Source organism: Atta colombica, unplaced genomic scaffold, assembly GCF_001594045.1.
Source record: "Atta colombica isolate Treedump-2 unplaced genomic scaffold, Acol1.0 scaffold105, whole genome shotgun sequence".
NCBI lineage: Eukaryota > Metazoa > Arthropoda > Insecta > Hymenoptera > Formicidae > Atta > Atta colombica.
Genome location: NW_017259190.1, coordinates 1,795,905 through 1,807,484, shown reverse-complemented (window position 1 = coordinate 1,807,484; position 11,580 = coordinate 1,795,905). Strand labels below are relative to the sequence as shown.

At 37.7% G+C, this 11,580-nt stretch overlaps 1 protein-coding gene across 3 annotated transcripts in view; it reads right to left on the bottom strand.

Moving 5' to 3' along the window:
• Nucleotides 1-275: 275 nt before the first annotated feature.
• Nucleotides 276-11,580, bottom strand: part of LOC108690394 (furin-like protease 2) — a 380,862-nt gene continuing 369,557 nt past the window's right edge. Inside the window, exons 5-17 of one of the 3 annotated variants that reach the window (XM_018197669.1) lie at nucleotides 11,101-11,395; nucleotides 8,342-8,514; nucleotides 6,824-7,489; nucleotides 6,231-6,447; nucleotides 5,654-5,784; nucleotides 5,301-5,581; nucleotides 4,566-4,753; nucleotides 4,206-4,454; nucleotides 3,311-3,779; nucleotides 3,035-3,234; nucleotides 2,679-2,960; nucleotides 2,226-2,434; nucleotides 276-2,055 (exon numbers count right to left, since the gene is read on the bottom strand). In XM_018197669.1, coding sequence (XP_018053158.1) covers nucleotides 1,948-2,055; nucleotides 2,226-2,434; nucleotides 2,679-2,960; nucleotides 3,035-3,234; nucleotides 3,311-3,779; nucleotides 4,206-4,454; nucleotides 4,566-4,753; nucleotides 5,301-5,581; nucleotides 5,654-5,784; nucleotides 6,231-6,447; nucleotides 6,824-7,489; nucleotides 8,342-8,514; nucleotides 11,101-11,395 — 3,468 coding nt within the window. In that variant the 3' untranslated portion in view covers nucleotides 276-1,947. Of the gene's footprint in view, nucleotides 2,056-2,225; nucleotides 2,435-2,678; nucleotides 2,961-3,034; nucleotides 3,235-3,310; nucleotides 3,780-4,205; nucleotides 4,455-4,565; nucleotides 4,754-5,300; nucleotides 5,785-6,230; nucleotides 6,448-6,823; nucleotides 7,490-8,341; nucleotides 8,515-11,100; nucleotides 11,396-11,580 lie in introns of all 3 variants that reach the window. The other 2 variants (XM_018197675.1, XM_018197659.1) reach the window with 2 other exon arrangements.

The window sequence follows — 11,580 nt, the reverse complement described above, 5'->3', positions numbered from 1 at the left end:
TGTTGTTTATGTATATATGGTAGAGATTCATGTTGTGAGGTTCATGAAGTTAATCTTTGATGTTTCATTAAGTAATAGCTGCAGAGTTCGGTTACCGTTGGATATATCTCACTCCTTCCTGACTTCTACGATCAGTTTGCCTTTCCCGTGCATCACCGTAATTAAAGTCAATATTGTAGCTGTACTTACCGGACGATACAGGAAAATAGAATATCAGGAATCTAAGTAAAGCAAAAGGATATTCAAGGAAGCGATTTATATACTTATGCGTTATGTATGTGTATATATGTATATATTTATAATCGCGGTCATCATAAAAGTACAATAATAGCTTTATATCAAATCACAAGGAGAAAGTCAATATTCACACGAGTAGGCGATGGCTTTCGAGAATATCGATTCGCGGATCGTTGCATAATAGTTCTTTTTTCTTCTTTTTTTTATTCATTCGTTAGTTTCTTTTTTCATTTTTTTTTTTTACGATTTCCCTCCTCTCATGCGATCCCAACGAAACGGGGAAAGGATGAATACGAGCGAGAATTAAAGAAATAAGTAAGAATAACGCGGAAAGTGAGATATTAAACAAAACATTAGAGTAGACAATCAAGTAATAACAACAAACAGTTTATAAAACGCATTGCTTGTGTCGACGGCATGTGTTGTATCAGCTTGGGAGGTACTGGAATGTGACGACTGATGTCACAGACGCGTCGGATAACTGGGCGATCGCAGTAAGAGTCCGTTGGTTTGGTTCTTTCGGGCATGCGAATTGTGTTGATTAGTCGAGACGATCAGGTTTAAGATAGGAAAACGAACGACAATCTTCTTTTTCCTCTTTCTCCGTTTCAGTCCTTCACCTCGTCTCCTGGTTCATCTCGCTTCTTTCGCTTCTCCCCCTCCTGATCCTTGCGATTACTCCCCTTTGTCCGCTCATTTGTTACTATTATCATTTATACAAATATATAACAATATCCATTCATAATTCACAATTAACGATTACGATTACGTGGTCCGTGATTCAGCCTAATGTACGGAGGCCACTTTACGTACATGTCCCTTCACCCTATTTAGTGGGGTGTTGGTAGCCTTCTAGAAGAGAGGTGAAGAAAGAGACGCGCTTTTGTCCTTTCGATAACTCGATCGTCGATTGCGTCAGGAAGAATGTTGCGCGAAGAAAAAAATCGATAGACAGTTAAAGAATGCTAATTAAATGAACTAGATTGCTCTCGACTCTCGCAACGCGCAACGAAACGTATTCATATTATCCGTCGTTTGGCTGAGATTTTACTTACTCGCGAATACACGCAATGATGATATAGTCAACGGGATAATCGACGAAGGCTCGGCGTTACTTCGGAGACAGAAAGCGTCGGAGGGGGAACGCGAAAGGATGTGGAAACAAGGGTGTCACTAATCAGGCACTTCATAATGTCCTTCACCCTTTTTCTCCGTATTTCGGATCGTTATCCGTGTCGAAAGTGTCTTAGTATGGGCGACGATGGTATCGGTGACGCACTTGACAACGATGACGGGCAAAAAAGTATATCTCTAGCTAAAACACATTCCTTGTACATTCACACATTCACGCGACCGTACTACGGTCATGTAAACAACAATCACACTCACTCTCACTCTCTCTTTTTCTCTCTGTTTTCCTCTGTCATTTTGTTCATTCATACAACACTCTAACGGAGTTCTACTATCACGTTTTCGACAAATCTTCTTTCTTTTGCTTGCTCCTCCTCCTTCTTCAACTCTTTCCTCCCCGCTACGTATTTACCACCATTTTCCTATTTTCTTTGTCATCACATGTAAGGGCTATCCTTGGACCTCGCTAATACAAAAGCACGTAACTTCTGACTCGATGAACCAATCACAATCGAGATTCGTCGATCTCCCTGCGATTCTTCGACAAGAGGTCATTAGCTACATCGTCTTTAACGAAGTCTAGGTCATCAGCTCCGTCGAATCATCGGCGTCCACGTCTTCGGACGGTTCTACTTTCACGGCAAGCTGCGTATATCCCATATTAGTCTCCCTTCTACCGGACCAAGCCTGTGAATAAAATAATTGTGATGCACATTTATCGCTTTTCGCTCTTACAAATTTATTTTTCAAAAGCTATTATATAAATTATACTTTTCAGTTATAAATTTAATAATTTAAATTTAAGTCTAACATAAATTCGTATATCAAAGTTTTTCAAATTTTTTTATTGTATATACCTGAAGAGCGACAAATATCATCGCGAACAACGCAATCGATGCTAAACAGATGGCAACTGCCATGGTCGTGGCTGCTGTTACAGCGAGTGAAGCTGAATCATTGTTACTTCCGCCATAATTGTTATACGTCTCAGAAACTGCGGCGTTGGCTGAGAACTCCGTCCCCGGTACCCTCCTTTTACCAGCCGGCGAACTGTTCCTGCAGCCGCCTATAAATATTAAAAATATATCTTCAATAACTATATAAAGATATTTATAATGATAAAGCTGCAATATAACAATAATAATAAAACATTGTATATGTAGAATAGAAAAATTTTATATTTAAAGAAGTTAAAATATCTTTCCTGATGAAATATTCGCTGATAGATGCTGATCATAAAAAGTAAAAAAATACATACGTTTTACTAATTATATATGAATATAATGTTAAGACATAAACGTAAAAATTACCAGTTTCTGGATCACAGAGACAACACTCCTCAGCTTGGGATCCTTTTTCATTGCCTGTGCAGCATGGAACGCACTGATTGTTCAATTTATCCAAGTGCAGTGGCGGCGAGCACGCGGCACAACTGAATTTGCCGGGACCGGTACATCTGCGGCAATCAGAATGACAGCTCTTGCAGAGCTGAGTCAAAGAATCGTAGTATTGTGCTCCTAAGCATTCCATACATAATCCACCTTCCAACATCGAGTGAGGTGGACATGAAGTGCATTCTAGTGGACCTTCGCCTGAAATGAATAGTTTCCCGTTGAAATAAGAAATATAAATTTAATTCGACAGCAACTGATCGATTGTAACTCACCCTTGCATGTACGGCAATAGTGATGACATTTCTGACAACCAAAATTTGACTTAAAGAATCCTTCTGGACACTCGGGATGGCATTCGCCGGCCGCTAGTTGCCAGCCTCTCGGACAAGTAACGCACTGATCTCTTCTGGGTCCCGAACATGTTTTACATGACAAGTAACATTTGGCACATTGACCTCTGTCACTGTAATAACTAAAACGAAAAAGCAAAGTTAAAAAAGATATGTCGATACTGTTTTATTACCAATCTTTTAACGCTGAACTCTTACCCTGGCGCGCAGGACGATCTGCACTCTCCGCTCTGCAGCTGTAACCCGTCTTGACATGCTGTGCAGTTCAAACGAGACACGCAACTCTTGCAAGTGTGCAGGCAAGGAACGCAAACTGGTCGCGATGGTTGTACTACAGAATAGTATGCGTCGTCGCATTGGGACACGCAACGTTTACCCTGAAGAAGCAACGGGTTCGGGCAGGATATGCAGTGATCCTCCGTAGAGCCGGCGCAAGTCTCGCAAGACGAATGGCAGGACTTGCATTGACCATCCTCGTAATATTGGCCCGTATTGCAATTGCTGCGACTCTCGGGAGCGCACAAGCCCTTTTTGTTCAGGCTCCAACCCTCGATACAGCTGGTGCAGCTCAGTGTGCTGCAGGTCGCACAGCCGGGTGGACATGCCACACATTCGCGTCGCTTCTTGTCCGCACTATAACCCGCCGGACATGAAGCACGACACGTGCCTACGACATATTTGTGGAAAACCGTTTAACGGAAACTAATTATGGTTACAACATTTTGACTATAGAGTATCGGATGTATGGCAATTTAAATCTTTTCGTACAAGTTTTGATATACAAAATTTAAATCTAACATTTATTTCATTTACATATATTATAAGAATTACATATATTTAATGTAATTAAATAAATCTAATTTTTCTCCAATGTAATTGTATATTTTAATATATAAATAGTCATATAAAATATTTATATAAATAGTCATATATTTATATAAAATATTCAAAAGATTTGCAATTGTTGTCAAATATCTTTTCAATTATCTGAAAAGTAAATGCTATATCCTACTGCAAAATATTCAAATTTTGTAGACTATCATATTCGTGTCACAAATTAATTATTGTTTTAATAAATTGCATAACAACTCACCGTTCAAAGCGAACAGCCCGGATCGGCAGGCAATGCACTGGTTATCCGCCGTGCCGTTGCAAGTCTCGCAGGTAGGATGACACGGTGCGCAATTGTAATCTTGCGTCTCGTACGTGTAGGGCGGACACGCGGCGTAACATTTGTTCTCATGCATCACCAAATGATGCTCGCAGCTGGTGCACTTGTCCGGTCTGTCCTGGCAGCTGGCGCAGTTGGCTTCGCATGGCACGCACGTGCTGTTCTCAGTATCTACGTGAAAAGATGCCAAAATTCACGCGTCGCGTTACTCGATTTTAAGAAGATAGAATTGGTAAAAAGATCTAAATACGAATACGAATTGATCTGTTCTCTTCCACATACTTTCGTAGTAGCCCTCGGGGCATTGTTGAAGGCAGACTGCCAGATCAGTGACCCGAAGGTGAGCGGGAGCGCACGAGAGACAAGAGTCTTGACCTGCCCCCGCGCAAATTTCACAGGATTCATGACATGGCCAGCAAACGCCGCCCTGATTAGGGAAGCTCCTTGGCGGGCAACGACTGACGCAAGTGCTGAAAAAGAGGTAAGAGACTCCTCGCGTTGTTTCTAAAGCGCGTTTTCATTGAAAAGGGTCGATGGAGAGATATAATAAAAAAATGAAAATGATGGATTCATTGAGCTGTGTGAAAAACAAATTATAAATACGTAGTAAAAAATATTTGTTTAATAATAAAAGAAAAAAGATTTTAATTAAAATAAAAAAAGTTCAATATATATATACAATGATATTAATTATATACTTTTTCAAATAGAGTCAGTAATTTTATGTTCAAATGCTCCTACCATTATAATCCATAGTTTCGTGGCATTGCAAAATTGTTTTATTAATTTTATAAAAAGCACACGAACAGTTAGTGCCAGCATAATCTAATAATCGCGTAACAGTATTAAAATATAAAACATGTAATGTTTTTTAAATGCATAAATATTATTCTAATTTCACACTTAAGAATCAATAAAAATATGCTAAAAAGCATATATTTTAAGAAGCTCTTTTCATGATACAGACGAGACAATCGTATCGTCTTAATCAAAGGAGCTCTAAGTTCATCTACTCACTTATCGAGACGATAATTTTTACAAGCAACACATTGTGTCGGACCCTTGCCATAGCAGCCTTGCGCGTCACACTGAGGATCGCAGTCGTGCAGTATCCTCCTGGTGGTATCGAGAGAACCGTCCGCTTGCACGGATGATGGCGCCGAAGGTGAATCGAAGGCAGACGCCGACGAGACGTCGCCGGGTAGATGGTTCGACAGGATCGGCGCCGACGAGCCATCCAGAGTGGCGACGGATGCTTGTAGATTCGACGCGGCACCGCTGTACGGGCCTTGGTAACTCTGAAAGGTAGACGGAGAAAAGAAGTCCCTGTTGCCCGGATAACCGGACAATTGTAGCGGATCATCGTCTACCGTGAATGGATAATGCACGGAATGAGAAGGAAGGTACGCAGATTGATGTACCGGATTAAATTGTCGCGTGCGTATCCGGATCGGGTTCGTCGATGTGCCATAGAAAATCAGCTGCCACTTCTTCAGGATGCCTGTAACAATATATATAACAATAAGAAGCCTGAGTTATGGCGGAATGATCTTCATATGATATTACATTAAAATAACTTTTAAGAATGTGTAAATAACTCTCGATCGTTAAAAACAATACAAGTTTCGAAAACTTTGAACATATTTTATATAAAAATTACAACTGTATGTACTTATATTCCTGTAGTTTATGATTTCAAAAACAATAATAATAGTTTATGCATCAAATTTAATCAATAGTGACGATATCAATGTCAATATCAATTTTGAGATGGATATATTCAGTGAAAACAAATATGATTGAATATTATATACACAAAATAAAAAATTCTATTTTGCAATTAAAAACAAATATTTTATTTATCTGAAGCAATTTATATAAATTGTATAATTTGCGAAATTGATGGGAGAAATAGGAAATAGCTGGAAATAGTTGGAAAGCACTTACCTGGTGAATTGACGTGTCGGTTTCCAGCATTAATGATCTGCAGAGTCCATCGACCGTCAGCCTTTTCACCCCAGAAGTGTACGCTGAGGAAGGGCCAGTCATCAAAGTTTGAACTGAGAACGTCGCGCGGCCGCTCGAATAATAGTGTTGAAGTTGTGCCCATTGGCGAGGTCAATAAGAGCCTCAAGTTTCCTCGAGGGAAGAACCTTAGAGAAACCTATTTCATGATCGAGAATTAAAATATTGTAGTTTTAAATTAATATACAAAAAGCAGAAGACATAAGTAGTAATACATTGCACTCTTCTAATTATTCTTAGAAAATTAGTAGTATAATTTTTTTTCACAATAAATATAAAAAATTTATAGTAATTTTAAGTGTAATATCACGAGAACAGTAATTCCTACAATAATTTTTAAGTTAAAATTGTTGACGTTACTATATTTAATATTTATTAAACTACGTGTGTCAATAACCTTAATATATACCACTTTTTTTTTAGGAAAATTAAAGTTATTTATTCTTCTTATCTATGTAATTATTACTATATATGTTGAAACGACAATAACGATTTTTTCCGGCTTGCGATCTTACCTTACATTGCACATGCTCCAAGAATCGCACTTCATTCAAAGATCCAGCACATCCAGTGACATCCATGTATGCGCTCAGAGTGTACCCATATGTGGGATCAATCGGTCTCTCCTCATTAATTTCATCAGACTTACAGATATGTTGGGGAGGTACATTGGTCCATTGTTCGGCCAGATTGACCATGGCGCCCGCATCCATCAAACCGTAGCCGAACTTGTGGGAGACCTTTCTCTTTACACCGTTCAATATCCAGCCGGGCTCGTTGCTCAACGGCTCGGATCTCGAGGTGAGTACCACTAGATATTGCATGTCTCGCCATGTCAATGTAGGATTTGCCTCGAGGGCGAGGGCAGCGATGCCAGCAGCTAATGGCGCTGAAGCAGATGTCCCTGTGTGTTCCACCGTGCAGATGTGATCAGGGCGCAACTTGGCATCCATGTCCACGGTAGCGACGCTTTTGTCGTTACCGGGTGTACCCGACGAATACGTGGATGCCAAGGTCGAGCTACACTCCTCGAGATACCAAGGCTTGTAGCCGCCTTGTGTTGCGCTTGATATCGACAGCGTGAAAATGCTGTTCGTGTAGCCATCGCAGTTGCACGAGTCGGTGTGTCGACCGCCGTTACCGGATGCCCACACAAAGATCGAACCTTTACCCTTGCGACCCTGCGTGGGAAGAAAAGAGTACCGCGAATGTTCAGGAAAAAAACAATGACCGACGAAGCGATAGGATGCGTGTAATTTTGTGATTTTATAAAATAACACAAAAATTTATAACAATAATAGAATTAGATAATAATAACCGTATCATTTTAATATGTTATAAAAATAATAATTTCGAAATATAAATAGAATAATTATATTTTTATTAAAATCTTTATAAACAAAGAGAAATATTTGATTTTGCTACACAAAATATTAAATTAAATATAAAATAAATTCTGTGCAAGATATATGTTATTAAATTCATGTTATTTTAATAAGCATTTGTTTCAAAAAATTAAAAATTAAATTATTTTAACAAAACATAATGTATGTGTGGAAAGTTATTTCAATATTATACAATATCGTTTTAGTTTGTGAAAAACCTACGGAAAACAAATTTTTTAACAGAAAAAACAATTTATAACGTTGTTATTTTTTAACAAATTACTTTCTGATACAAACTGATATTTATTTCTAATTGAAAAAATAATTTAACATGGAACTAAACCAATTTAAACAAAAAGAAATTTTTTTCTACAATTTTGTACAAAATTCATATTTTGTAAGATGATATCCAAGCTACGAATTCAACAAACAAACGTACGAACATAATATATGATAATAATATGAATCTTCATTTATAATCCATAATTTTTACTTGAAGTTCGTTATTTCGACGTATGTTAAGGAGATGTTTTTAAATCCTCCCGAAGTAATAAAATAAAATGTCGAGGGAAAAGCTCTTGCGACAGAAAATAAATTGATCCTCTCGCTTCGCGAACGCGCAGAAGGTAGGCGATATATGTAGCTTACGCTCGTCACTCCGTAAATAAACGCCCTCCTGGCGAGAGGGCCCGGACCGTCGACAGTCTTGCCGTCGTCCTCGGGACCCCAGGAGGCACTGTATATGTCGATGTGATCAGGATTCAATCCCAGAGCTCTGGCCTCGACGGCGTCGTTTACCGGGCCATCGAGCATTCGCACGCCTGAGAACACGGGAGATATGTGCGTAAACAAGTCCTTTTTCTCTCCTTTTCTTGTGTGCAGTGATTTTATCTCACGGATTGTCGTGTGCGGATTGTTAATATCGATTTTAATGCTACCTGAGACGAGAGTTCGAAGTAACAGAGAAAGAGGAAATGCAGAGTACTCTGATGATTTAGCAATTAATTTGATTCTTTTTCTCATTCCTTAATTTTTATTAAATTTATCAAGTTATTACATCAAGTTTCTATAATTTATATAAATAGTTCTATATAAGTAAATTATATAACATAAATATTTTCAATATAATCGCGTGATTTTAATTATTATAATTTTCTATTTATCCCGTTTGTTTTTCTGTCTACGCATTCCACAGCATTCTAAAGTCTGCATAACTAAATATTTGTATAAATTCATTTGATGGAAGATACAAATGAATTTGTATTATTCTATTTGTGTTATTCTGCTTATTACATTTACAAGTATAATTATTATTTGATTACTGTACTGACAACAATTTCTATCCGAGATAATCAGATGTACAACCATGATGACTGTAATTCTAATTTATCAGAATCTAATTTTGCTCATTTTTAACAACCATTTTAACCAAAAGTTTTCTTTAATGTGCTACATTAAAACTCAGAGTTAATTGATACGATTAAAGTTGATTCAGTTAAAGTCCTGTTCATGTCGTTTCAATCTTTTCTAATGAACAAACATCCTAATAAACCTCAAGCAAATTAAGTTAGTCTCATTTAATAAGACAAGTCAAATTTATCAAGATTACAAATCGTACCGGGTAAAATCTCCGAATGAAAATAACCGACAAATTCTGTATTTCTATCACGAAATTCCATCACGTTCTAATCCTCGTGCAAAAGTGTCCCGTAGGCAAACGATAGTTAATTATCGCGAAAACTACCGCGTCTCGCGGTTCTAACAAAATTTCCCGCCGATGCTGTATCGAAATTTCTAATTTCGCTGCGCAGCGCGCTTGCGACCATCAATTCCTCGAATTCAATATCCGGTTAACGCTGCTGTATCGTTCCGCGCTATCATTTCGGCCTCACTCTGTTCCACTCGTCGTAAGCCCCGACGGCTTACGGACGTTCGTTTCGCTTCGAAGTGGGTTAACGGAATTAATACAGTTCGATAGCATCGAGTCGGGAATAGCTGCGAGCGCCCGGAAAACCTGGCCTATTCTTCAGCGGGTCGAGACGATAAAGCGACCACCACCAGACCTGACATTCCCAGCGGTCGCTGCACTATTTATTTCCGTGGAACGATTCGCCGGCTAAGTCAGCGTTGGAACGATCCCAGGAGGATTCGCTCAGTCGGCATAAGAAAAGATAAACACCGCCTTCGAGACAACGATGCGAAAGCTTGTCTCTTATATTGCGCATTAAGTGATTACCGGCTTCGATGAGAAGCGTTTTCGCAGATGTAAGATTAACGACAGCTCGAATAGACTGCGAACTCGTAATTATCGTCAATCTTTCTCTCGGTGGCGATTAATGTAACGCGCGTATAAATTTCTAATGACCTTTTTACGGAAGAGATTCTCAATTTCGCACATTTTTTTGTAATTAACATTGAGAATGAATGACGAATACACCTCGCAACGTATCTGCATGTTAGACAATGAAACTAAAATATATCAACATTAAATCGAAGAATTAGGTTTTGTATTAGTTTGAAAATTAAATGGACAAAAGATTTTAATGTATCTGTGTGCCTGGGAGAATCCATCGTCAACGTTTGTACACGTGAGTTAAGATGAGCGCATTCTCATCATCGGAAATACTAACACACCTGAGTAACAACCTATTTCAAATTTCAACAAAATCCATCAGAACATAAAACGGTTCTACCAATTTCTAGTTTATCAAACGTAGGAGTATAAGAGAAAGGAAATATTGATCTCTCTCATACATGCGTTATACATTATATGAATCAATTTCGCTTCATTCAATTTTCGCTGCAAAATATACAGGTTATAATTTAAGATAATAATTCAATTCTTGCATGACTCTAACAATATAATCAAACATGACAACAAATTTAAATTTTAGAAAATCGATATCTTATAAGTCGCTTGTTTATGAACAGAAAATTACACACTTTTCATGCATTAAGTAATTTTATGTTAGAAATTTGTTATTATCTCTTTTTAGATCATCCTACTTATGACATCATTAAAAATAATAAATTAATAAACAAAATCAAATATTAACAATGCGAATAAAAATGATGGAAAGATACTTTTATTTATAAATCTCAATAGCATTTCCTCAAAATAGTCAGTCCTTTTAAAATATCACCAATTTCATAATATCGTACAGATATTTTAATATCACTGTGGTTATTTTAATGATTACATATATTTAGATTTTCGCGATAATAATTATCATGCTATTTATTTGACATAAATTTTCTTTTCCATGTATAATATTTTCGAAATAGCTTTGAAGAATTTCATTATTCCCTTTCTCTTTCCATAATTAATTTCTTTCACCACGATTAAGTGGTTATTCTTATCTACATTATATAGATATTATTTTGATTTTCGTTATAAATGACCTTACCTCCGATACTGGCATTATAAGCAACTCCAACACCGCAGTATTGGTTGAAGGCAACGGCGGCGACTTCACCGGCACATCGAGTGCCGTGCTTATTGTCGCCATTGTCCCTTGGCATTGGATCGTCGTCATTATCGTTAATATCCGTGCTGGCCTGATGATCATAGTTGAGCGCGAGATCAGGATGGTTGGTCTGGATGCCATCGTCCAAAATCGAAACAACGACACTCTTGCCGGTGTAACCTTTCTGCCAGGCCGGGCCAAGATTCATGTCGTAACCATCCTTGGCGCCACCGTTCTGTGGCAAAGAAATATTAAATTTAATTTATCTTGAACTATCTAACAAGAATTTATTTTTCTTATTCTATTGTAATCGTTTTATTATTCATTCCTTTAAATAAAGCACAAGAAGATTTGAGGATTAAGTAATTTATATATTTTAAAATTTATATGGCTGCTCGAACGTTTTCTTTCACTACTTAA